A 26,662-nucleotide genomic window follows, 5' to 3' on the forward strand; every position below is an offset into this window, starting at 1 on the left:
GGTGGTCAATTTACTCGCTCGAAAGGTTTGTTTTTAAGATTTTCAAGTTCAAAATTTAATTCTGACCTCCAAATAGATGCACCACTATTAAATTGAACCGCCCCCGTTCTATAAACGCTGATATGATTACGGCGAGCCTTCCATCGCCAAATACGTCTCTAGATCACCTACAGAAGTTCGATAATCTCCAGCTTCAACTGGCATACATTCATCTGATAAAGATTATTGATCAAATCGCAGAGCCAATGTACTTCGACCTTTCCCATGTGAGACTGTACAGGCTAACGAGGTCAAGCAGTGATTCCTTGAAGGGCACGGAAAGACTTGCACGCTATGAAAGTTGTGAATCGGAGCTTCAACAGTGGAAAAAATCATTACCACAAGAATTCAAACTTGAGAAAATAGACCCCAAGGACTCAAAATATCGTGCAGTGTTCCATCTTTACCTGAACTACTACTATGCGTGGATCTCGATGGGCAAGGTGTTTCTTGTCACTGTCGTTCGAACCAACCTCAACCAATATTTCTATCCCAAACCACAGCCCCCACACATCAACGAAACAGTCGATAAGTTATCCCTGTCCTGCACAAAAGCAGCAAGAAAGCTTCTCCTGTTGTTTGAAAACTTGACACGCACTCGCAATATTACTCGTTTCTCCTTTACAGATTTTCAAGGATGCAGTATTGCGACAATCGTGACCTTGGTGTCCGGAATATTGGACCGTGATTCGACATACCACGCGAGGGTAGCGTTCGGTCTGGACTGCCTTCGAAAAATGGCAACGGGGAACATGACCGTCAAGATGGGGGTCAAATTTGTTGAAGCTGTGCAGTCCATTGCGAACGAGGCTGCTAGCAAGCTACATCACACGTCTTCGTTTCAGGGAAGCACCCAAGTGACTGGAGGACCAGAGACGGCATCCGAATATAGCCAATGGGCCGACTGGCTCACGCAGCAAGAGAACGCCCCGCAGGGGGAGTCAACACCTGCATCGGGGGAAGGCCATACAACAAACATGGAAATAACGGCCCAAATAGGAACATGGACATTGCAACAACAGCCTTCAGTCACTTCCTCCAGCTGGGGAATTCATGGCGTAGATATGCCGTCGACCGTCTCATTTTCGGACGATTTCACACAGCAAACGACGTTTTCTCATGAAGCCCGTTCTGCAGACAATGGCTTTATTTCAGCACATGGCGATGATCAAGCATTTTTGATGGGGTTGACAGGACTTGACGGTCTTGATTTGTTGGAATTCACGAGTCCACTGGAATGAATGATCACAGAATGTACAACGACGGCACCCACTTTAGAAAGATGAGAAATGAATGAAAGAGACAGCTTTTAATAGTAGTATGGTGTTCTAGTTCACAATGCCGACATTTAAGCTTAACCCAATCGAAAGAAGAAACCCCACAGAGTAAGAGATGAAAAGGTGAAAAGAAAGCCCTCAAATGATACGCACGTTTAACCCCATGACGAAAACCAAGCCCATACCGGAAACGGAAAATTAGACAATAGGATATGTCCAGAGGACCACAGCATGATGATACAACAACAACTCACATCTGCATCCGCTCATCCCCATCTATATCTTCATTTGTGCCGAGTGCGCCGCCAGGTATCCGCCCCTCGTTAAGCTCCTTTTCCAGCCGTGTGATCTCTTGCAAGCTCTTGGCCTCACGGATCATTTTCTCGACATGCTTTCGCTCCTTGTCCGTCAATTTCACGCGGATGGCCTTATCACCCGCGGCGCGGTCGGCAGGCGCAACATTTGTGACATCAAAAGTGCGAGACTTGACACCCATGATCTTAGCTGCCAGAGCCGATGGTTCCTCAGCGGTGCCAAAAAGCTCCTTAGCCTTGGCCCGTTCTGCGTCTTTGACTTTCTGATAGTCCAGGAAACGGACGTTGGACGCCCGCCATATCACCCAGTAGCGGTAGTTCTGGGCATGTCGAGTTAGCTCCGACTTTAGGATGAATAGTAATAAAAGCGCCAAAACTAACCTCCTTCCGTGTGACGGGGTTTTCCATCAGAACCAAATGCGTCAGCCGTTGCAGATTTTGTAGGGGATCAAGATCCGCCAACTCGGACATGTTGTTCGAGGTCAGGATCAAAGTCGTCAGGTTGGGCACCGAGGATGCTAGAGAGGGCTGGATATGGTTGATCCGGTTTCGAGCAAGAAGGAGGGTGTGAAGGCGAGGGAAGAACGGGAAATTCCCGAGAGAGGAGAGGTCGTTGTCTGTTAAATCAATCGCATCTTGTTCCTGCGCGGAGTGAATGGTCAGCCATATATCCCTAGATTTGAGCGCATATACTGTATATCTGCGAGAACGAACTCACCTTGGCAATACCCAAATTCTCAATGGCGGGGATCTTGTGTCCTACATCGCGAAACGCAAAAAACCGCTGTCAATCAAGCTCTTTCTCAAAGTGTAGCACCTGTTGTTTTCAGGCCTTGTGGTTGCATTGCTGATACGCACCTCGAAGATCCAGCTCGCGGTCTTTCAGCGGGTTGATATATGAGAGAGAATTTTGGATGAGTTCGACGGTCAGGCGCATCGCGGCGGTGGGGTTGCAGTCGAGTGCTTAGGGGGAAATTGGAGCCGGCGGCCGATCTTATAACGAAAGCATAGATATGCAAGTGCGAGAACGGGGCTCTAGATCATGGCAAACTGAGAAGCTGGCGGGGAGAGAAACTGGATGTGTCTGGCGTTACAGCATCGCAGGGCTCAAAACTCCGCCGTTTCTGCCGGGCGGTGTGGTGGGACATGGCACGTGACCACCTGAAGTATAAGTCGGAGACCGAAAGGATAGGTAGAGCGTGGCTTTTGATGGGAAAATTGTAGTGTTTTCACACTTGGGTACCGTTTCGCCAATGGTGATATATTCCTTCAACTATAAAGTCTGCTCATGTCTGTTATGGAACAAATTCGGCCAGCCTACATGTAAAGAAAGTACCTAGGACGATACGTTTAGCAACCTGCAACTGCCGATACTCAACTCGATCTCGAGGAATCTTTATTTACGATCTGTCCACCAAGTATACAAGTAGAGACACTCAGAACAATCATATTCTATTCATTGGACACATTCAGGTCTAACGGTACATTGCCATTACAACACGTAAATCACCGGGATCAGAGAGCATCGGGAAGAAACCAGGAAGCTAACGAAAACAAAAAGTACTCCAGAGCACAAGACGTTGAAATATTGTACCAAGAAGTAAAATCAAGGGAAGCAAAAGCCGCCCACGGCACAGAACGCCCCGGGTCATTTCAATCCCAGCATTAAAAGAAAAGACCAACCAGCCGAATTCGGATCGGCTCAAAACAGAAAACAGAACAAACCCATAACTCCTAGAATATGCAAATACAATGCGCACGCTGTCGCAAATAAACATTAATTCGGTGGTGCATCAGTGCATCAGTCATCGGCCAGGGGCGACATGGAAGGTGATTTGTGGTGGTGAGATCTTGTCGGACTGCCTGCTCTCGACCGGCGCCCGTTCGTAGTGGGCCCAAGTGCGATGGGAGCCAAGTTGTCGCGACTCTCAGTCCGGACCACCAATCCTGCCCGGTCTATGGCGATACCGGGAGCCCCGCCGCTAATCCCTAGCCCAATCGTGCCCGATGAGCTGTTATCCAAAGTGTATTTCAAGCCTGGTGTAGTGGTATTACTGCCCCAGCTTGTTGTGTGTCTGGGTGCGCGGAAGGTGGTCGACTCAGCGTCAGAGGGGCGGCCATCCAAATCGCTTCCATCGGAGTCGGTCACGCTCAGGTCGAACTGCTGAGCACCCTCTTCGAGAACACGCTCGTACGAGGGGCCACGGCTGAGGAAAGGCAGCCTTAGCCCATGTGGCTTTCGCTTCTTGGGGTAATTAGGATGAGAGGGTCGTCCACAACGGAAGAAAGTGTTGATGCGGTGATAGATCCGCAGACGACGGCCTCTTCCGCACAGGAAGAAGCCGACTAACAGAATGATGAACAAGAACAGCAAGAATCCCGGGACCCTGCGCGGTGAATCGCCATCGAACAAAACATCGGGCCAATGTTCGCTATGGAAGCCCTCGGAATCCGGAAGAAGTTGAACACTGGGGTACTGAAAGTCCGCAGGAACGCCGGGGACATTGCTGCCGAAGCCGACAGGGAGCGCATCCTCGACTTCTGCAGTCACCTGAGATGATGCATACAAGACGATTTTGCCCAAGGTCCAGCTCACTTCTGTCGAGTCGATCTTGTTGACCGCCTGGAAAGCATCCAGGTAGCCCTTCTCCTTTCCGTGCGCAAGCACTTCCTTGGTACCATTGTGAAGGGTGCCAGAAGTATCCTCCAGTCCAACTCGAGGCACTCCAATGCCATCATGCAGCATGTTGATGATCCATGAAGCCTTGAAGCAGACCTCATAAGCTTTTTGACGGTCAACTGACTTGCCCCATTTCTGTTCCAGGAGTCCGTTTTCAATGGAAGACCAGTCTTGCGAACAAAACATTTGAACACGCTCTTGGTAGGTGTTGAAGTCATATGCTTTGTCTTTGTAACCCATCTCGAAGATCTCATGGGTGGTGTGCCAGAACTCGCTAATTCCAACGAAGTGATTGACGTCAAAATCGATGGCCGGTGTGTGAACACCGTGAAGAAGACAAGGTTGGTCTGGACACGGAGCATCCTTGTCTAGCAAGGGGAATGTCTGGCGCAGGCACTCGTCGAATCGACCTGTGCCCACCAATGTGTCGCCCGCAGATACCAATACATCCTGTCCATCGGGAGTAGTCCTCAACCCTCGGGGCAGACAAGGATCAGGAAGTTCGGTGATACCCAGGCCACCGCTGCTAGCCTGCAAAGCTTCAATGTATCGCCGTCGGGCTTCGTGGACGCCAAATTCCAGCCACGAGGTGATAAAAACGCGATGTTCCTGAAGGGACCCATCGATATTCCGTAGACGCAATAACTTGAGATCCTCCGCGTGCTTCTCCGCCTCTGTGGCGTTCGGGGCAAAGGCGATCTGAGCGGACGCGCCACCCATATCTAGAAAACCGTAGGTATGGTGGCCATTTCCATGATCATGTTTTTGAGTTGAATCAAAGCTTCCCAACAAATAATTCGTTGCAATCCACCCGTATAGTCCCTCTGTCACACCTGGAATCACCTGGATATGGATGTCACAGTCCGGGAGCAAGAAGTCCGTGTTCGCACGAGCATACGAGCAAATCTGGTCCAAAAGAATCCGTCTCTCCAAATCTCCTAGCATCCGCATGCCCGCAGTGGCAAGAAGAAAAATCGGGGTCTCTTTCGCGTCCTTCTCGGGGATGATACTCTTGGCATGTTCCAGCAGATCGGCCAAATGTTCCGTCCCAACCAATTCCGGTCTATCGGCAAACGAGGAAACACCTGGATTGAGGTCAGAGCTTATCCAACAGCGGCATTGGCGATGCGCGTCGGCCGGTACTCACCAGGATGAGTCTTCTTTGTCCAATGCTCCTTCGTCTTGATCTCGGGAAGCGACTTCAACTCGTCGGGATCCGCGCCCAGACGCGCAACCGAGTTCCGCAACCAGCGATATACGTGTACACGAGTCCCCTGCACGACTCAAGGTTAGATGGTGGCCAACGCGACAAAGAGGCGAGAAACTGATGTGGGAGGCGACATACAGACGAGCCTGCGTCTAGGACCACGCCATAGCGCCCTATCACGCGAGAAAAAGTCAGCAATTCTGTCGGATTTGGCGGCCAAGAGACTCCCCCATACGTACATTTGCCCATTTGGACTAGATTCGCGCACTACCTGATGAGCATGACCAGGCGGAACTTGATTGCGGGCAGCGAACGGCAGAGAGGGAACGCGAATCGGTCCCTGGTGGTTTGTCGGGGAGAGTCGAAAGGGAAGACAAAGTCAGAAAGGGCGAGGAGTGAGGAGGATAAACGAACGACAGTTGGAAAGGAAGGGAAGGAAGAAGAGAAGAATGCGGCAGATAAGGAGTGCTCATCTTGGGGTTACCGTATGGGACGGGGAGGCGACTGCCCGTTATTATTGTGTCAGGGGCTGCATCGGGAAAGGCGCGTCCTGTGTAACCATACGTGACCAAAGGGGGGTATTTTTACGGCCTCTTGTTGTTTCGCCTAGAGAGCATTTCTATCTGTCTTCCTTCCTTCCTTCATTCGCTATTCGTGGAAGGCAGGCATCCACCATGTCAGTACAAACACCGTTGATATCTGCCGCATACGCCAGGCTGATTGCGAAACCTCCACCACATGGCCGTTGCGATCTTGACGTATGTATGTATAGTGCCTTGGTCTGGAATTGCGGGCCAGGATTATTATTGGTGGCGTCTTTCCCCCACCACCCACACACTATGATCGTCGAGGCTCGTCTGTTGTTGCTTTATTTTTCTTTCTATTTTGTATTCCATTATACATAATCCTTGTGGAATGCCCTCCGGGGCTCTCACAATGGGGTTGTCCCCCGCGCATTCGTCATCTCCATACATTCTCCGACACGGTTGGCGCGCAGATTCCCGGGGGAAAAGCGTCATCCCTGCATGAGAACCAACCGGGCTAGTCCATCGCCCGGGAGTACGTCAGCTCCGGTCTTGGCGCCGCAAGTATATTCTCGAGGCAACCTGGCGATACAACCAATGTCAATCAGAGACACGGCAAGCCATCTACGAACGGGTGGCAACAAGAATTACGAACGGCCACACTTGTAGAACAACTCTAGTCAACCGAACCTGAGACAGCCCCAACTCAAAAAAGAGTCTTTATCCGATAGACAAAATCAGCCCCTTTGGCCCCCCTCCGCATGATTGTTGGAAATGTCGGCCGAGGGGTCCAACGTCGTAATTCTTGGCAGATAGTTCGTTCAATATCATTAATGATTGTCCTTGCCGCAGAGATCGTTAAGGAGGCTATGATGTTCGATCTGTTCATCCACGACCTGCGCCCGATCGAGGCCAATTATTGCCGCCGCCTCGTGCACTCGCAGAATGCGAAGCGTACGCCGAGACGGAGCACATCTCCACCAACTTTTGGCGTACATAGATTCTATGCCGTCGATGCCACTAGAGGCCGTTGTTGCTCCGTCAAGAGCGGCAACGTCTTTCGTTGACCCCTGTTTTTGGAAGCTCTGATAAGCGAGATATAGGCTCATGATAACGAGATGACTTGTCCAACTATATCCGTCCGTCTGCCAACCCCGGATTTGACAACCGTCTGGAGACCCGGTGAAAAGCTAGAAATCAAAATAGAAAATGATAGCATGGTCTCGGTTCTACCGGTATTCCATTTTCTCGCGTCCCTTCTGTAGTATTCATCTATTCGCCTATCCATTCATGATGACTGATTATTATTATGGTGAGCGGAGAGCGCTGACACCTCAGGCAATAGGGGACTTTCAGCCTCATTGAATTAACCAGTGGTCCAGATTCCCGCCCCTCTTGGCCCAAACAGGCTCCCGACCAGGCAGCATTTCCTCAACCGAGGCAGACATGACTCAAGCAACGTGTATATAAATACAGACCATGGATCTGTCAGAGAGAGAATAAAACGAGGTCTCTGCTACGACGCTAAAATGGCTGAGCCAAATCCCTCCCCGGCGACCTTCGTCACGTATGACGAGCAAAAACAGTGTCCTCTATTTTCAACCCTCCCTGCAGAGATCCGCTATGATATTTTCGCCTACGCTCTGACAGCTGCCCCCGATAGCACTCAACCCATCGACGATGAGGGCTATTGCACACGGCCGGGGTACGAGACTCGGCATCGAACATGGACTGAACTGCTTCGGAGTTGCAAACGAATTTACATGGAGGCATGGTTCATGCCCTTCCTCTGCTCGGAACATGCGTTCTTCATGGCGAGTCGCGACCGTTCCCAGAGCCGAATTATGACAGTCTCGGAAATGCAACAGTGGCTTGATCTGATTCATCAACGGCATGGTGAAGTGCAGGGCGGCCGTATTCGCATCTTCGCTCAACTATGGTGTCTTGAACAATCTCGCTTCCAGGGAATCTTCGATATGGATAACTTCAACCCTAAGACCGTCACTCTCACCATCCGATACACTGATACCTGGTTCTGGGAAAACAATGAGCCGTTGCGTATAGCTGGAGCATGGAACCAAAACTTGATCTTACCGGATAGCGTGACAAACTTCAATATGGAGATCGAAAGCATTGAGCACCGTAAAGCAGAGGTGGACTACATTGCGAATCAAGCAGCAGAGAAATGGTGTTTAAAGCGAGCAGATAACTGTCGGATGGTGGCGGATAAATCCACCATCTCTGTCTCTCGATGGACAGGATCTTCCGTGTTGGGAAGACAACGTTGGATTCGGGACGAGATCCGGCCTGGTCAACTCGATTACTATGTTGCGACAGTGAGCTGGCGACCGAGTCGAGAAGCCCTAGACACTATTCCACCGCCCAATCCGAAACTGCAGGTTACTTGGCAGACTCTTCCTCTGCACATCTTGAGTGAGGAGAATCTCCCAGCTCATGAATTGGAAAGATTCAATATATCTCTTGATACCCCTGCCGAGGAAGCAATTGCACTGTGGGAGGCTCGAATCGTGGACAGTGATCAAGATACTACTGAAGAGGAGATTGACGAGGAGAGTGATGAGCAGAGTGAAGAGGACAGTGATGAGGATTGGGATGGAAGTGATTAGGATGATGCCTATGAAGAGAACAGCGATCAAGAATAAAGCATGGAGATGTGGACGTGCGTTTCTAGTCCACCTTGCTCTTTTTGACAGTAACTTAACCCGACTCTATCCTGATTCGCTCACTCTGGTTAGATTGATAAATCGATGATAGTTGATTTACATTCTTTTCTTCAATTGTAGTTGTGCTGAGAGAATGGACCACGAATTCCTAATTGATGCCGCATTCTAGAACATCCATGACTCTTGTCTGCGATGAAGCAATGAAACCCCTTAGTTGAAACAATAAGCTTCGGACCCTGATTCGAAGTATTTGTTAGGTAACAACTGTCCTCCTCCTTCGAACCGAGCAGTGCCCAAAGTTTATCTCGTCTGCTGAAGCTACATCTCGATCGTTGATTTACCCCAAGCGGTCATTTTCCGCATTCCCAGAATTGCAACGGCGCGGAATAACCAAACGGAGAGAAAGAGAAACCCTACATCATAATTGTTTAGGTCGTATACTTTGAGAGCTCAAAGTCTATCGCCATACATACAGGGTATCTCTTGACATTTGCCCCTTGTGGAATGGCAGGCTAGTCCCTATATCCTTCGACACGTTAGCACCCAAGCGTTTTATCGAAGCTGGACTGTGATCATTATTGCCATTGCCTGGGCACTCCGAACTGCGAACTGCCGATACCACAGCCGAATTGTCTAGATGATAAACTAGTTCTTATTCAGAGATAGCTACGTATCGAAAACCCTATAAGGAGTCCCGAGACTTATCGGGAGTGGAGAGTCGGGTGGGGGACTCTTCTCCACACTAAACTCTGAGGGGAAGGTATTCCCTCCCCATTGACAATCATTTCTGTCCGCAAGGTATACTTTTTGAAAAATAAGCTTTCATGTGAAAAGTAACGAGGCAATGCCTTTAATTCCGCAGTATTGGTTCAAGTTCCGTCCTTGTTCTCAACTCAATTGGCCTGTATACTCCTTCGACTAGGTGTTTCGCGCATGACATCATGTTCACTTATTGCTCGTCGCTTAACGGGCGGTTGAATTGCCGATGGACCCGATTCAGCACTTTTCGTAGGTCATTGAATGAAGATCACCCACTCCACTCTGGCATTGAGCTGCAAGAGCTAATTACTCTGCAAAATATTGACCCGGTCCGCTCGCAAGAGATGGTATGCAGAGCCACACCGTTTCAACTAAGAAGACCATGCATGTATACGAGCAACCTGCTACCTAGAGAATCAGGAACAAAAAATTAGATAAAAACATGCCTTGAGAAAACAAGAGTATTCGTCTAGTGAACACCAACCGCTGACAGATTCAAACCCTACATTATACTGCCCAGTGATGACGCGAAACTCCACACCCGGCTGTGGAGACTATAATCGGACCCGTTCCGCCGTTAAGAGCTAGTCGTAGAAGCTCCTCATCTCGGAACACGAAGAGCATCATGATTGCCGAGGGATTGATACACTTCCTACATTCTCAATCCGGGGATCCAGAACGTGGAAGATGATCGAGGTCCACTTCCGCCCACGAAAATGGGGTACGGCGACAAGAGGAAAATAAATACATAGATTGAGCCTAATCCAGGCTTGGGGAAGGCAGAACCCCAGGTAAATAAAAGACCACGCCGACTTTCTCTGTAATTTCTCACCATGATGGACCGATCTATGTTAGCCATTGCGCTATTCGCGAGCTGCTTCAGCGTTGGCACAGCGCAGTTTGGTGCAGCACCGGCTGAGGCTAGTTCGCTGTGGCCACTGCAGACGTTCAAAAGCTCGTCGATCCAGGCGCCGTTCATGAATGTTACCAAGATGGGCCAGACCGAGCCCGGGTACTTGTTTCTGACACCCGAGGACATCTCCCGTAACAATGGATATCCGGCCATGTACTCGGACGATGGCGAGCTCGTGTGGCGAGGCGCGGAGGGAAACTACTCCGCTCTGCAGCCGCAGATGCTGGACGGTGAGCCCGTGATGGCATACTGGTCCGGGTTCGCTGGCGATGGCTTCGGATTCGGCGCCATCAGCATCCTGGACACCTCCTACCGCGAGATCCACCGGGTCACCCTTGACTGCAAGTCCCAGAACTTCGTGACCGTCTTCGAGCCGATGCAGTTCGAGTCATGCATCGATCTCCACGAGAGTCAGTTCACCGACGACGGCACCATTCTCGTAACAGCCGTCAACGTCACCCGCGCGGATTTGGGCGCCATTGGTGGTCCCAAGGATGGCTGGATACAAGATGGTCTGGTGTACGAGATTGATATCAAGACTAATGAGATTCGCTTCCGGTGGAGTGCCCACGAGCACGTTGATGAGCTGCCTCTCAGCGATGTGCGCGCTCCGCTGGCAGGACAGGGACATAATATGACTGATCCGTTCGGATATCCGCATCTGAACTCCATCCACAAGTACGGTGACGATTACCTGGTCTCCTCGCGGTACATGTGCAGCATCATGCTCATTGCTCCCAACGGCACTTTCATCTGGCATCTCCATGTAAGTCAATTATCCTGACCTTCATTTGATGCGCAGTTTCCTTTTCTAACACGGGCAAACACCATCAGGGAGAAACCGGCGGCGACTTCACGCTGGGCCTGGGCACAAGCTTCTGCTACCAGCACGACCCGCGCTTCGAGTCGCAGAGCCCCGAGCGAGTCACCATCAGCATGCACAACAATGACAACACCGAGTTCACAGGTCATACGTCCTTGACGACGGGTATGGTGCTGGATGTTGAACTGACGGGTTCAAAGGTGGCATCGCTGAAGAGCCGGATGTGGGACGCAGCACAGCCCGTGTACGCTGAGTCGCAGGGAAGCTACCAGCGTCTAGGCAACGGTCACATTCTGCAGAACCACGGCGCCACGCCCAAGGTCGAAGAGTATGATGCTGAGGGCGCGATTGTCATGCGCGCGCGCTTTGGCTATGATAACACCATGCAAACTTACCGCACCTACCGCTACCCCTGGATTGGACGTCCGACGACCAAGCCGCATGCTGTGGCGTGTCCGTTGGAGCAGAGCGGAAAGACTGCGGTGTATGTGAGCTGGAATGGAGCGACGGATGTGCAGTCGTGGAAAATTAATTCTGGGTCCAAGGTCGTGCATTCTGCGCTCAGGAATGGATTCGAGACCTCTATCTGGGTTGATGGGTTGTCTAGTGGTCAGTCTGTAGTTGTTGAGGCTGTGGGTGGTGTAGGTGATGGAACACGGTCCGAGTCTGTCATTGTGGGTCAGGGATGTTGAGCATGCATTGTTCATAATAGTTCAGAGGTAGGTATATAATCCACGAAGTGTGTATGTAGTTATTCGTTTGTAATGCTCTTTAGCCTGTTGAAGTAGCAGTGGAGATGTATGTACAGTTGGCGCCATTTAAAAACACTAGAAGGGTATTAGGGGTGAGGCGAAATGACCTTCAGGCGATCACTGCCCCCTGCAACGCGTAAACAAAAAGACTCAAAAACGGCCACCGCCCAGAGGAAATCGTGTGTAGGTTTTTTCATATGACCCAACGAACACAGTTAGAGCTTGGAACTGGTCGCAATCGCCTGGCGGCGCATCTGTCGTGAGGATACATCACCAGGGGCAGGAGCAGCGGTACCGGTGAAGAGCTGTCGCCCGACGAGGTCGGACATGGTCAGGACACGGGAGGAGACCGTTGCTCCGTCTCGACGGTTTTTGCCCTCACGACGGGACTGGGCGATCAGTTCCGTAAAGTCCCACAGACGCCCGCGATCGAGCACTTTGCCAGTGCTAGGATCTCGCTCCGGTGTCCATTCAGGAGCAAGACTCAAAGAAGGCCCCGCACGTGATTCTTTGTTTCTGGAGACAAGGATAATGCCTTCCTCTTCAAAGCGCTGGTAGGAGTTCTTGAGCGTCTCCTTATTGACAGCTTCGAAGTATGACAGGTCTCCTTGGTGGTAGAGGGTTTTACCCAGCTGCAGAGAAAAGGTCAACAAAGTCACAGCGGGCTTTAAGAAGAAGAGCACTTACATGCTGCGCGCTGTCTTGGGCCTTCCTCATGTCGATCCACACGTCATTCGGTCCGTCAAGCGGCGGCGTGAGTCCGAGGAGAGAGACTGCGCCGAGCCAGGAAGCCTCTATAAATGGCCAGATCAAGAAACAGTAGAAATCATAGTTCTCGCGTCCACAGGATCGCTCCTTATCGCTTAACTCGACATAGGTTGGCGTTCCAGAGTTATCCCGGGTAATCTTGATAACATCATCCTTCTCAAGATCGTGGAGGGTATTCTCGAAATTGGTGGCCAAACCCTCCGGCGGGAAGATGAACTCGCCACGGAAAAGCTGCAAGGTTATTAGTTTACAGTGAAAGTTTCCCTGAGCGCAGGTACATACCTGGGAAAGGAAAGAAACCTGGTTTCTCAGGGCTTCGTACGTGATCCGTTGGTTAGTTGGCCCGCCACCTTGCTTGATCTTTGTGTACATAGCAACAGAGACCAACGCCTCGGTGATAAAGAGGTGGATCAGCATATTGCGATAAAAGGAAAGCTGGAAACGGTCGACCGCATAGTATGTGGGCTCAACCAGGCCAGCAACCTCGCCCACAAGCTTCGGCCCCATCACGTCCAATGCGCGGTCAACCACCATCTCTGTTGGCGAGCGGTAGAAGTGGGCAACTCTGCCACCTTTGGCGCGCACACGATCGCAGAGCCAGTCCAACCGCCGAACCAGCTCGCCCTTACCAACTCCACGCCCCCGCAACGTCAGAAGAACCGTCCCCACAAGGGCCGTTGGCATCATCACGGACACATCGTTGATCTCGGACAGCACTCGATATCCTAGGGTTCTCAGGATTCGACCTCGATCATTATAAGAAAGTTTCTGGGCGACTTTCGTGCTCGGGATATCCAGCCGGGAAAGTTGTTGTGTGAGGAACTCCCTCAGACTCCATGGTTCGTGGAAACGGACATCAACGCGGCCCAACTTCAATGACAGGACCGAGGATGACGAGAGGAGATCGGACAAATTTTCCTTTTGCTTCGGCTGTCCAAGGAGTTCACTGATGTACGATCTGAAATGTTCGTTAGCATCCAGTCTAGCAAGCTCCTCCACTAGGGTGGCTTACTCAGTCTCAATGACTTTGTCATATTGTGTGCTCACAGGACAGATAATCGTATCCTCAACCCGCCCCGATAACAAACTGTCCAGAATGAAACTGAGGATTCCGAATTTCGGAGAAAGAAGTTTGCCAGTTCTGGAGCGGGTACCTTCGATGAAGCATTCAAAGTTGAACCCTTGCTGCAGAAGCGTGTCGATATAGGCTTGCACAACCGTGTTGTAAAGAGGATCGTTCCCAAAGCTTCGGCGGATCCACATGGCACCTGCATGCTGCAGGAATGGACCTAACAGTGGGATATTCAGATTGTCCCCAGCCACGACCACGGGCAAACCAATGCCTAGCCGATAGCAGACGAGCTGGAGAGACACATAGTCGACATGAGACTTGTGACAGGGCAAGAAGACAATCGATTGTTTCTTCTGTGCAGCCGCTTCGGCGACCGATCTCAGACGGAGAACTTCCTCGCTGGAGACATGGATTCCTTGGTGGTAGGCGCGGGTCAAGAGCTGAGTGCACATGTAGTACGCGCCCCGAATGAACCTCTTGCTTTCCATCTTGCAGATCATGTTGTCCATCATTCGGTCCACCACCTGCTTGAGATTGTCTTCCAGTTCATTCTTGCGGCGAGCGTGCTTCTCCTCGAGCGAGTTGCCCTCGTGGATTGCCAATAACCCTTCCTTTTCCTCCACCGCGAGGCGAGAGCTTGCCAACTCGGTGACCTTGTTCTTCAGCAGCGGGCTGTCGAGAATCAAAGACTTCATTCTGTCGGAGAACCCCGAATAGAACACGGGCTGTCCGATGACATCGTCGTACGCACGCCAGCCGGTGCCGGACATATACAGGCTCACTTCGCGCAGGAAATCAAGGGGGTTTGCACGAAAGCGCGCCATATGGCGTACCAGGTTGCGTTCGGTAATCTGGTCATCTTGCACGCCGGGACCACCTGTAAAGCCGGAGGGGTGAATCGTCACCTTGTCGCCGACAATCTCCAGGTCAGGAGCCGAATGGTCGTCGGCGAAAACCGACTTGGGATCCGACATGGTGAGTGGTGGTGGGGGGTGTAAAGATGGGGAGAGCTTCAGGGTCTGGAGTCAAAGCAGTGGGCCATTCTTATGGGATGGGGAGAAGAGACAAGATCCACCCGTCAATAATAACGGTAGCTGTTTCCCCAACAAAAACACCGAATGACCTCCTCTGCTCAGAGTTGCCGAGGGAAGCAACGATCACGTGGCCCTCCCTCCCAACGACGATCATTTGCGCGGTCCAAACTCTCTTTCTCTCTTCTTTCCCCACATCCACCCGGAGCCATCAAATGTCTCGCTGGATCCGGTCCTTCTCAAGTATAGCCTCCACCAATGCACTTGTGGATGTCCGACTGACTGGTTCCGTTCAACAGCTGCGGCCTCGTCCCTGTTGGCAGACGCCTCTCATTCCCTTCGGCAACCATCGTCCTTCCCGGTCTTCCGCGATGTTTCCCCAATCCGCAAATTGCGCCGCCAACTCCTGCAGAAGGACCGCACAGTGGGCTTCGTGCCCACGATGGGCGCCCTGCATGAAGGACACATCTCCTTGATCCGGCAAGCAGCGCGCGAAAATACAGATGTCTTTGTGAGCATCTATGTCAACCCCACCCAATTCGGGGTCAACGAGGATCTGTCGAGCTATCCTCGCACGTGGGATAGTGACATGCAGAAATTGGAAGTACTTAATAAGGAATTGGCGGACTTGAAGCAAGAAGCCCCGGGGCGGATTACAGCCATCTTCGCGCCAACCTCCAAGATCATGTACCCTACACTACCGCCCTCGTCTGAAATCGACGGCGAAGGCTCCTTTGTGACTATTACGCCTCTTTCGAAGAAACTAGAAGGCTCCTCTCGTCCCGTCTTCTTCCGCGGCGTCGCAACCGTCTGCATGAAGCTTTTCAACGCCGTGACTCCAGATCGTGTCTATTTCGGACAGAAGGATGTGCAGCAGACCGTCATTATCAAGCGCATGGTTCGAGATTTTCTCGTTGGCACCGAGGTGCGAATAGTTCCAACTGCACGCGCCGCAGACGGGCTAGCGATGAGCTCGCGGAATGTCTACCTGGGTGACCGGAGGCGATCGGTCGGGCTCACCCTTCACCGGGCACTGGTTGCGGCAGAGCAAGCCTATCAGGCAGGCAAGATTGCACGCGCAGATATTTTGGGACCGGCCAGGGCCATTACCAACCGAATTGTTGCTGAACAGCAAGCTCTTTCGCCCACAGAGCGGGCGCTTTTTGAGGCGGACTATATCTCCTTGGCCGACCCAGAGACTCTAGATGAGTTGGAAGTCGTTGATCCCAGCAAAGGAGCGGTCCTGAGTGGTGCTTTCAAAATGGCGCCTTTGGAAGAGTCCAAGCCTGGCGAAGATTGCGGACTGGGGGATGGCAAGGTGCCGGTGCGTCTGATCGACAACCTCATCTTGCCATCCCGAGATTGATCGGCATGGACTTCGAAATAATTATGTATAGACTGTAAATTACATTATTCATCTGTCGCGCTGCACCATAGGCAAGTAGGGTTCGGTCGTAGGACGGCGAACGCTTACCGCCTGGCAGAAAAAAAGATAAGAAAAAAAAGTCTCGGCCGCCAAAGCTTCAACAACCTCCACCTAACAGCAGCCATGGCAGACGATGGAATGCTCCTGAACTTCGCCATCGGTGATAATGTCATCAAGCCCGAGGCAAAGTTTAAGGGGGGGACATGGCGAGACCGTCTAAGTGCAAAGAAGCGCTCGCAACACCTGCCCAGAGAAGGCGGCGGCGATGCAAGTGCCCGCAACGCAGCCTCGAAAAACCCGAACCATATCCAGGTCCCTTCATCGCGACCTGCCAAGCGTCAAAAGACAGCCGGCACTTTTGACCTCGACTTGGACGATGCTGAACGATCCCGACCGCAGCAGCAACGGCAACACAAGCCCCGCCAGATCGTGTCGTCCCTCTTCTCCTTCAACCCAGAGCGTCGGAATGCAGAACAGCCACAGCCAGAGGAGGAAACGGAGGAGACTAAGCCGACCAACGCACCGCTCATTGATGGGCTGGACACTTTTACGAACCTGGGTCTATCACCGAATCTTGCCGCGCATCTGCTCACAAAGTTGGATCTGAAGGCACCGACTGCAATTCAGAAGAGCTCGATTATGCAATTGTTGAAGGAGGAAAGTGATGCGTTCATCCAAGCGGAAACTGGCTCCGGCAAGACACTGGCTTATTTGTTGCCTCTGGTGCAACGAATCATGGCTCTTTCGAAAGCGACAAATGACCACAATACCCAAAACGGTGTACACCGTGACAGCGGCTTATTTGCAATTATCCTGGCCCCGACTCGAGAACTCTGCAAGCAGATCTCTGTGGTGCTGGAAAATCTGCTCCGGTGTGCGAACTGGTTGGTGGCGGGGACAGTGATCGGAGGCGAGAAAAAGAAGTCGGAAAAGGCACGGTTGAGAAAAGGCCTGAATATCCTCGTGGCTACTCCAGGACGTTTGGCGGATCATCTGGATAATACACAGGTTCTGGATATCAGTAATGTTCGGTGGCTGGTCCTGGATGAAGGAGATCGTTTGATGGATCTGGGTTTTGAGGAGGAGCTACAGGGCATTGTCAGGAAACTCGATGCCAGGCAACGGCCCAGTCGCGTTCCCGGGGTGCCGACGCGCAGGACGACGATTCTGTGTTCGGCGACGTTGAAGATGAACGTTCAGCGGCTCGGCGAGATCAGTTTGAAGGATGCGGTCCACATCAAAGCCGACCCAGAGGATGAGGATGAGGAAACCACGGCAAACAAAAGCGAAGAGGATGCCTTCCGCGTCCCGGCACAGCTGAAGCAGTCTTATGCAATTGTGCCAGCAAAGTTACGATTGGTCTCATTGACAGCCTACTTGAAGAGAACGTTCATCCGGAAAGGTTCTGTCATGAAGGCAATTGTCTTTGTGTCTTGTGCCGACTCGGTGGATTTCCATTTCGAGGTATTTACACGGAAGGCAGCAACCCAAGAGGAGAAGAATAGCGACAACGAGGAAGAGGATAACAAAGACAAGAACATCGAACTATCACCCCATGGCACCATTGGTCATGCCACGGCCTTCTCCAACCCATCGAATTCCGTCATTTTGCACAGACTACATGGTTCTCTGCCCCAACAAGTACGAACCGCCACCCTCAAATCATTCGCGAACAGCAATGAGACCTCGGTGCTCATTTGCACTGATGTCGCCGCCAGAGGCCTGGACCTGCCCAACGTCGACCTGGTCATCGAATACGACCCCGCCTTCAGCTCGGACGACCACCTGCACCGAATTGGACGTACAGCACGTTTAGGCCGAGACGGCCGCGCCCAGATCTTCCTGCAACCAGGCAGCGAAGAGAACTACGTGGAAATCCTCAAACGCAGCTACCGCGACGGCGGGAAAGCACTGACCCACACCGACGCCACAGAGATCCTGAAGCGCGGATTCGGCAGCAACGTCAAGTCCGACAATTGGGAGGCGAAAGCCACGGATTGGCAACTGGACGTGGAGCGGTGGGCGCTGGAGAACCCACAGTACCTTGAGATGGGGCGGCGGGCCTTCCAGTCTCATATCCGGGCATATGCAACTCACGTCGCGGCAGAACGCAACATGTTCAATATCAAGGAACTTCACCTGGGACACTTAGCCAAGAGTTTCGGCTTGCGTGACCGGCCAGGCAAGATCAATGTGCCTGGCTTACGCCCTGGAAAGGAAGACACGAAGAAAGACTTCAGGGCGGAGCGGAAAGGAGTCCCAGGAAACAAGCGGAAGGCCGATGGGGACGACGATGGGCCGTCTACGACCACGACGACCGATGCCGCAAGGAAGATGAGGGCCAAGATGAGGGAGCAGATGGCCGGGGCGAGCGAGTTCAACTTGGCTTGATTTTGGACATTTCTGCATCTCTGACCATTTCATTTCATTTCCTTGGCGATGAATCACGGCAACGCAAGAGCATTAGCATTCGCATCTTCAGTAGATATCCCACAATGAAATCTTTCCATCCTTAGATCCAGCCGCTAGCCAGTGTGTCTGCTGAACTTTCATATTCCGTTGGTTCTGCACCGTTGCAAGTGAGCGCTCCGAACTCTCGCCAGCCATTTCTGCATATTCTGAACCGGTGCCGGCATCTTCTGTATTTTTTCCAGGCGCTCCATGTGCCGAAGGCTGCGTGATCTTATCAGCGTTCCCAAACGCCACCGCATAACATCCATCCTTATGCCACTTCAGCACAGCGAGTTCCTTTAACGTTTTCCCAGAGTAAACTCGAACCCTACTATCCCACCCAGCCGTCGCGAAAATCTTCCCATCAGACCGAATGCGCAGACCCTGCTGCCCAGAATGCTTCGTGTTGACGATTTTCAGCGGCGAATCTTCCACATATCTGGGTGTGGGTATATACCCACTCGACTCGGAACTGAGGAGCGGATGTTTAACGATCAATGCATCAGCTGAAGAAGACAGGAAATAGTTTTGAGCGGGAGATCTGTCGATAGAGAGGACAGGTTGTGTGTGCGGATGACTAGCGTATATCTTCTCCCATTTCCAGGCGTTGCTGCTTGCGTTGCCTTCTAGATTAATGGTGGACTTGAGTGGTCCGCGATGAAGAAATGCCATGACATGTCCGTCTTCGTAGGCAGATGCAAGGTAAATGTCTCCAGATGGAGAAATAGAAAGATTCACAGCCATCACCATCCCTGTCTTTGTTGAAGGGTCTGAACGGATGGTGCTGAGACGGCGCTCGGAAGGAAGGTGAAAGATATCGACTCCACCGGAGTCAAGAGCGTTAGGGACTGCGAAGAGAGCGGCGCATTTATTATCACTGTCAGACTTCTCCTCTGGGCTGCTGTCTGTATGCAAGAATGTCATGTCAAAAGCACAGAAATTCAGCGCGTTCACAGGCAGAGAATGCAGCAGCCACGGCTGGCGCTGAGTCTCCTCTGACTCTGCGGAACCAGCTCTGTCAACCGGGAGAGTCTTGTCAAGGAACGACTCATCCTCTGCGCGGACCTTCCACACACATAGCTTGTGGTCTCGGCCATGCCTGGTAGGCATACAATCAGTAAGTGATATAGAAAACTTGGGAGCCAAAGATGTATCCTCACGTATAGATCTCTGTGACATTTGCACCAAAAGTGAATCCCTTGACCTCGAGCACAGCTCCGGAATGAGCCTTCCATACCGTCACAGGTCGTTTGGTGACGAGGTCCCAAATCACGATCCAGCCATCGGCGTCTCCAGAGACCAGGCGGAGATTGCGGTTGAAGATGTTTAGAGCGTGGATTGGGGCTGTGTGTCCGCGTAGGATGTAGATTGGTGTGGCTGGAGACTGAAGCCCCAGTGTAGGTCTTTCATCCATCTCTCTGTAGACATGTATTGTGTTGTTTGCTGGAGGTGAAAGCTGATTAGTCGATGGGCAGGGAAAAACTGCCGCTTCACACCGCCATCGCTTTGATCTGGTCGGTGTTGAACATGGTTGATTCTTGATTGAAAAAGAAAGTTTGTCTGTTTAACAGCAAAAGGAAGTTTTAGAATGTTAATTAAATATAGTTGAGCTCTTTAATGACGTTTCCCAGGAAGAGATGCAAGGTAGGTTCTCGACCAAGCTTTAACGCAATAAACAAGTCTCACATCGAAACAAAAAGTCTACCACTTCGATAAGGTAGGACATTGAAACGAAAAATCAATTCCTATGAAGGTTGACAAAAATCAAACATGTCACCAAATGACAAACTCTGTGACAAAATTCGCCGGTGCTTTTCTAAAAGCCATCCAGCAGGATTTCTGGTCAAATGTTGAACTTGGTTGCGCCCACCACTCTTTGAGAAAATCCAGCATTCGCGGACGGTCTAAAGGACAGTCAAAGTTGATGAGACTGAGGAGACGCGATTCAATCCATAGCTGCATGGTTTTATTATCCACACACTCGGTTCCAGCGATAAACAACGGCCATGGTTGATTCTGAGCGAAGGATAGAGGACTGGAAAAGGATAATAGCGATTCAAACAGACAATCGCGAGCTCTTTGTAGCGCTGGATTAGATCCGTTCAATCTTCCGATAGCCCGATAGCCGAATAGAAGAACGGCATAATACCACGCATCCACCACATGGGCTATATCGCTAGAAGCCCCATTATGCAAATTGATCTTGGCTATATCTTCCACTGCAAGCACCGTTTCCCTGACCTTTGTGGCCTGTGACTCAAACTCTGTAAAATCCATTGTATTTCCAACAGGTATAGTATCACTCCCACCGCGGTCTCGGTATTTTAAGATGATTTGGTGCATCAACTGAACAAAACCAACGAAAGCATTCGTTACATCGGCCATCGGGATATTTAGCGTCATATCGTCGATTTCAACATTCAGTGTCAGCCGAGGCCAAACAGTAGCGCAGTAAAATTCCGATATAAGAAAATCTCCGCATCTATTTGACCCTAGAAGTAGCATTGAGCTTCTCTGGTGGTGATATATCAGGGCTTGTGCCGTGCGCAGATGTAGTCGCCATAATGAGTCTGATGGAAAATGCATCTCGAGATGCCAAAGGAGTAGTGTGGTTGCAAGTGCCTCTTGAAATGTCTGCGAGCTTGTCCTGGTATACTCACGGCCATCATTGCAACTGGCAAAAGCCAAGTATGGTGTCAAGCATTCGACTGTTTTCTGGCGGTATTCATTCATGAGGTTGAGGCTCAGCGTTTTGTGCGGGCTGTTGAGGTCTAGTTTGAAATATAAGTTGGCAGCTGCAACAGCAAGTACAGCATTGAGAACGCCGGGAGACTGTGATGCAAGTGGGCAAATGTACTGTCGCCATGGGTTTTGTAGATCATCTATCCAAACAAGATCCGCAGCTATAACATTGGTGAAATGATGAAGAAGCTCAGATCTCGTTATTAGTGGACGACAGTCAGGAGCGAAGTTCTCTTGATAGTCCAGCGAGGTCAAATTCTGTCCACTAGAGCCGCGGGTGCTATGAGAAATGTATCTCTTAGGAATAGGATTTGGGTCCTTCTGGGGTTTCCGGGACGTTCCCAGAATGAACCTGATTGTCCGAGAGTATCCAGGACACTCAAGCGATCGATTCGCACACTTGAGACATGTTGGCAGGCTTCTATCGCATTTTATACGTCTCAACTTGCATTTTTGGCAGTCTGTTTTCCTGCAAAGTCAGCACACTTTGCGCGTAAGGGAGACCATATCAAGGACAAGCTAGTAGTGTGCCGCCACTTCATAGCTTAGGGATTTGACTGGAGACTTTAGCGTTTGATATTGCATACCTCTATCAGGGGCTGCCATAGTGTGTCATGCAGCTAATTGTCTAGCTATGGTAGCATTGAGTTAAGTGAGTTTAACTTGGCGGAAGATGTTGGTCACCGAGCGGGGAAACTAAAGATACAGCGTTCAGTCATGTGAGATGGGACGTAGTTCCGGCAACCAGATCCAGAACAGTCTGGAACTTCCAAAAGTAATTATAACTCATGTGGCAAGGACTAGAGTCGTTTTTCTTGGCGATGATTTAAGTATAATCGCACCTCAGGAACTGTGTCTATACCACTCGAAAGTAAACCCAAGTTGCTCCGGCTCTCCCGAAGAGAGCAGATGAAGAAGGCCACGCTTCTCCAAGTCCTGACAGAATGCTTTCTTAGAAAGGAATTCCTCTTCCGGGTGGTCTTGATCCATGTCGTTACAGATGTCGTCGTTGGGCTTCCTGCCATTGGCTAGTTCAGTGTTCGTTGTCTCGCCGTTGGTGCTCTCTCGCACTGACATCCACCAGTCCCTGAGGCTACACCATAACCCACGAATTATGCGGCTGATGATCATCCGCCATTTGGTAATGGAGATTGATTTGGTGTTGGCTCCGTCCTCGTTGGTACTTTCAGTAACAAGCGTCTCTGTTTGCGCGACCAAATCTGCAACGGCGGCATATTTGTTATGCCAACACTTGTAGATTATATCGTCAATCGTCGGATCACCATCTAGTTTCGGAAATTCCATGTTCTGCAATAAGTCCACGACTTTAGGTCCATGCTCCTTAGGATCCTCGGTAAGACATCGATCTCTATAAACCTCAAACCCGTAGTTTATGAGATAGTATAGGGAACCGAGGGCAAATTGCTCTGTTCGAGAACCTAGTAAGCCGGAAGTTCCACCTCGTCCTTGGTCCATCTCGTTGCTGTTGAGTATTCTTCCATACGGTGCCATGCAAGCTTCGAAATCTGTCCCAATTTCCGCCGTATAATCAAAATAAGATAGTTTCAGTCGATTGCGATCAAGCAAGATATTCTCAGGCCGTAGATCACCATGAGCGAGGTTGAGCGATTCGAGGAAAGCGACGGCTTGAGCAAGATCGTTCATCCATTCCTTCCGAAGCCATAGAGGTTCCAACCTTTCTACTTTAGTGACCATCATAGTTTGCTCGTCCCGAATATGATTGTTTTGTATCCTAGAAGAGAGGGACATATCTAGTGACGCAGTCAGTAGACATACCTGTTAACTACCCAGAGGGGCCTAACCTCGCATGTACTCTAGGAAGATGCCGTTGTCTGCGTAGAAGAAGCACTGTACCACAGAGGGGCATGGCGGATGTCGTGAGAAGATCTCATAGATCTTAAGTTCTTTACGGAATTGTTCTCCTTCAAAATCTCCTGACTTTGGGACCTTGACCACGATGCCAGGGTGGACCTCATAGACGAAGGAGATCCCTCCGCCCCAGATCCAGTGTACAGTAGGGAATCGGCGTTGGATATCCATGACAAGGATACGATGTGAGAAGCGATATCATGAAGAGCAGGGGCAGAGGAAGAAAGCGCTCTGTGCATTTAGGGGAGAGATGAGCGGGAGGGTGAAGGGAAGGGGCAAGGGGGACGAAGGGAGCTCAGTCGTCTAATGCATTCTGATTGGCTCATGTTTACTAGTGCCTAATTTGTTAGGCTTCAGAGAGCTCCATACATTGTGTCGGACTATTTCTGTCTAATGGTTTGAGCTTTATTCTGCATAATATCCGGAGGGATGGATAAAAAATTGTTAAAATAATTGAGTAAAGTCTATGCGGGCCAAACTCCCCTGCCTCCCTTTCTTTTTAGCTGTCAGTCGATCTCGTGGCCCCCAATTTCTTGCACCGGGCTGCTCTTAATGATTATCTGGAGCCCTTCCTTGTCGGCTTACAATGTAAGAAATCCAATAAATCCATCCAATATTTGAGACTCCATAGTGAACTGGATGTATTATCATCGAGCCCTTCAGTATTGTGGCGGACGGCTAGGTCCAGCGGTTGGTCCAGCTTCTTGTATCAGCGTTGAAGTACGCGATTATCTGATCCCTGTCCCTGAGGAACTATGGGACCAACATATACCAATTGAGGTTAGAGTATTCTGCGTTGTCAATCAGAAATAACTTACAATTTCAAGGGAGAAGGCCACTGTACTACCAGGACACAGTCGTGTGTTCCCAGGAACCATCGCTTGCTCCCATAGCCGCATAACATGTTCCCAAGGGACCCTCACGCATATACACGAAGCATACGCGGTGAGCGGAGGACCTATGGTGTGGCGGACCCACATAATTTATCTGGGTCCCCTTAAACGCGAGAAAGATTTCCTGGTGCCCAATTCACGCATATTGCTACCCAATCGAAGCCACACTTGCAGCTATGTAGTCACGAGACCACTAGTTTAATTAGGGACTGCCTTTCTCTCTTCCGGAAAAGAGGATGGAATCAATCGCGCTGGCGATCGAAAGCGACGGTGGCCATAATCGGAGAGCTAACCACCAACTGTGATATTAGCGATATCACGGATAAAATGACTGGTTATGTGCGTTATTATATACATATATATATATTTGTGTTGGGCATATCAGACCGACAGATGACACACTGGTCCTTTTGACGCAAGTGTATGATCATGAGAGCTAGGGATGCGTACAGTGATTCTCGAAATCGGCTTGACCAATACACACATGATATGTATAGACCTATTACGCGTCCTTACTAACTAGGAAGCTACTAATGTCCCTAAATCTAGGCGTTAGGTAGGCAAAGGAGGTATTCTATAGGTTAGGGATTCAAATACCCTTATATAGTTAAGGGATATTATTAAGGTAGAGAAACAAAGAAGGAAGTAGGAAAGGGAGGCTAAATAGAAGCGGGCTAAAATCAACTACTAAGCAGCAATTACGGATGAAGAAAATCAGCGAAGAGCGGGAGAGCTTAATTAGGTCAATAGAGATGACGGCCAGCTACTTTATTATGTAGATAGAAAGGGGGGCGGGGGGGTATTGTAAATAGCTTTAAAAGTTGGTGGGTGGAAGAAAAATTATCATTAGACTGAATTTTCATTAGACTGAGGAGGACCACAACCGCGCAGCGTTGGGGATCCGACTTTAGGGGGAGATTATTGGAATGTTGTTGAAAAATGGGTATTTCCGACTATTTGTATCTTGTAACTAGAGAATAGTAACATCTTAACTTGGAAACGATTTGTAAGAAGCTAATCTCAATGTTTTGATAGTAACAACACATATATACATGGCTTCAAACAAGACAATGCCTTGCTAGGTATGTCCATGGTCAACATAATCGCTAATCACATGTCTACTGTCTCTTCATCCTCAACACCAAACAGAACGCGCATGGGATCCTGATATTTGTGAAACCCAACACTAGGAGCACTGATTCCATAACCGAGCAACCTCTGAACCTGGGGTGTATACTTCTTGGCCTTTTCGGGTGGCACGGCAAGCATCTGGTTCTCTGCCGGTCTGTACATTCCCTTCACCATGAACATCCCGATGACCTCTCGAATTTGATCACTGTCCAAAATTCGTTATCGGAATGTTTTTTCTGGGGGAAGAGCCAATAAAACATACATAGACTTGTTGGCGCCTCCACCATGATAAATGTTACCAGTAAATATCAGCACATCGCCAACATCTAGCTCAGCTGGTACTGCTTCTTCCTTCTTGGGTACGCGTTCTGGGCCCCACTTATGAGAGCCAGGTATAAGCAGCGTGGCGCCGTTTTCATATGTGGACTTTGTAGTCGCTAAAAGACAGCCCATCATGATATGCTCGTCTCCCATGGCATGGTAATCGCTACAATGTGAATCGGTTAGCATGACACGTGAGAACACGATCCTAATTCTTGAGATCATTACCTGTCATCCCTGTGGAGGTCTTGAGCTCGCGATCCTGGGTGAATTTGGAAGCCAACGGTTGATGAAATAATCGGCTTGGTTGTCCATCTCTCAAGTGACTCGCCATGCCAACCTTGAAATGTACTTGTGAGAATTGCGTTACAGACGTCGATCCACAACTTATTAGTGGCATATTCAACACATGCGTCTGAAACTCCAATCAACCCTGTAGCGCGTCGGGTTGTTTTTGGAAAGAATCCAGATGGATCTGGTATGTCGGCATCAAATACCGGTTTCAACTCCGCCCGAATTCTATCAGTGTGCTCTTTGGGGCATAGACAATTGATGATGACTCCGCCGTCTCGTTCGATGACCTCGACGACACGCTCGGTGGTTGTCTTGGGGTCTTTGGCGTCGAGCCTGACGATTTTGGGCATTCCCGTTGGAACGGTCATTTTCGCAGCCGTAGAGAGAAGAGATCAAAATCGGAGTGTAGTATTCAGCGCGGTCTTTTAGTAAAGATATAATTCGCCTTTAACTTTCATCGGATACTCAGTTACCTCGAGCGACAAAGACTTGCTATAAATATATTGCTTTTCGCATTCCTCAACTCTCTCCTACTAATCAAACATGAAGAATATCGGAAGACAGTACCGCAATAGGCAATTCAAGGCGATGAGGGGAATCGAAAATTCATTATTGCTATTCGAAGCTCAAAGGTCATGGTCATAACGAGCAAATAGCGTCATGGAGCCACG

At 50.2% G+C, this 26,662-nt stretch overlaps 9 protein-coding genes across 9 annotated transcripts; 5 read left to right on the forward strand and 4 right to left on the reverse strand.

Annotated features, from left to right (window-relative positions):
- Positions 1-776: 776 nt before the first annotated feature.
- On the forward strand, positions 777-1,280 carry PFLUO_LOCUS4809 (uncharacterized protein; the record flags this gene model as incomplete). The annotated part of the gene is made up of 1 exon (XM_073782195.1): positions 777-1,280. The coding sequence occupies one exon, from the start codon at positions 777-779 to the stop codon at positions 1,278-1,280; it is 504 nt and encodes a 167-aa protein (XP_073638875.1).
- Positions 1,281-1,566: 286 nt separating this feature from the next.
- PFLUO_LOCUS4810 (U2 snRNP complex subunit) lies at positions 1,567-2,567 on the reverse strand (the record flags this gene model as incomplete). Its single annotated transcript, XM_073782196.1, has 4 exons — positions 1,567-1,950; positions 2,012-2,272; positions 2,349-2,389; positions 2,489-2,567. 4 exons carry the CDS (start codon positions 2,565-2,567, stop codon positions 1,567-1,569), a joined length of 765 nt encoding a protein of 254 aa, XP_073638876.1.
- Positions 2,568-3,431: 864 nt separating this feature from the next.
- On the reverse strand, positions 3,432-5,766 carry PFLUO_LOCUS4811 (Golgi apyrase; the record flags this gene model as incomplete). Its single annotated transcript, XM_073782197.1, has 4 exons — positions 3,432-5,395; positions 5,458-5,584; positions 5,656-5,690; positions 5,757-5,766. The coding sequence occupies 4 exons, from the start codon at positions 5,764-5,766 to the stop codon at positions 3,432-3,434; spliced, it is 2,136 nt and encodes a 711-aa protein (XP_073638877.1).
- A 1,804-nt stretch (positions 5,767-7,570) lies between these two features.
- Positions 7,571-8,668, forward strand: PFLUO_LOCUS4812 (uncharacterized protein; the record flags this gene model as incomplete). Its single annotated transcript, XM_073782198.1, has 1 exon — positions 7,571-8,668. One exon carries the CDS (start codon positions 7,571-7,573, stop codon positions 8,666-8,668), a length of 1,098 nt encoding a protein of 365 aa, XP_073638878.1.
- A 1,649-nt stretch (positions 8,669-10,317) lies between these two features.
- Positions 10,318-11,912, forward strand: PFLUO_LOCUS4813 (uncharacterized protein; the record flags this gene model as incomplete). Its single annotated transcript, XM_073782200.1, has 2 exons — positions 10,318-11,163; positions 11,232-11,912. 2 exons carry the CDS (start codon positions 10,318-10,320, stop codon positions 11,910-11,912), a joined length of 1,527 nt encoding a protein of 508 aa, XP_073638879.1.
- A 275-nt stretch (positions 11,913-12,187) lies between these two features.
- On the reverse strand, positions 12,188-14,786 carry PFLUO_LOCUS4814 (uncharacterized protein; the record flags this gene model as incomplete). Its single annotated transcript, XM_073782201.1, has 4 exons — positions 12,188-12,604; positions 12,660-12,971; positions 13,023-13,698; positions 13,753-14,786. 4 exons carry the CDS (start codon positions 14,784-14,786, stop codon positions 12,188-12,190), a joined length of 2,439 nt encoding a protein of 812 aa, XP_073638880.1.
- A 272-nt stretch (positions 14,787-15,058) lies between these two features.
- On the forward strand, positions 15,059-16,209 carry PFLUO_LOCUS4815 (pantoate-beta-alanine ligase; the record flags this gene model as incomplete). The annotated part of the gene is made up of 2 exons (XM_073782202.1): positions 15,059-15,086; positions 15,143-16,209. The coding sequence occupies 2 exons, from the start codon at positions 15,059-15,061 to the stop codon at positions 16,207-16,209; spliced, it is 1,095 nt and encodes a 364-aa protein (XP_073638881.1).
- Positions 16,210-16,392: 183 nt separating this feature from the next.
- Positions 16,393-18,660, forward strand: PFLUO_LOCUS4816 (ATP-dependent RNA helicase dbp7; the record flags this gene model as incomplete). Its single annotated transcript, XM_073782203.1, has 1 exon — positions 16,393-18,660. One exon carries the CDS (start codon positions 16,393-16,395, stop codon positions 18,658-18,660), a length of 2,268 nt encoding a protein of 755 aa, XP_073638882.1.
- Positions 18,661-18,747: 87 nt separating this feature from the next.
- PFLUO_LOCUS4817 (Astra associated protein 1 Asa1) lies at positions 18,748-20,134 on the reverse strand (the record flags this gene model as incomplete). Its single annotated transcript, XM_073782204.1, has 2 exons — positions 18,748-19,819; positions 19,881-20,134. 2 exons carry the CDS (start codon positions 20,132-20,134, stop codon positions 18,748-18,750), a joined length of 1,326 nt encoding a protein of 441 aa, XP_073638883.1.
- Between the last annotated feature and the right edge of the window lie 6,528 nt (positions 20,135-26,662).

The sequence above is a fragment of the Penicillium psychrofluorescens genome (genome assembly GCF_964197705.1).
Source record: "Penicillium psychrofluorescens genome assembly, chromosome: 3".
Taxonomy (NCBI): Eukaryota; Fungi; Ascomycota; class Eurotiomycetes; order Eurotiales; family Aspergillaceae; genus Penicillium; species Penicillium psychrofluorescens.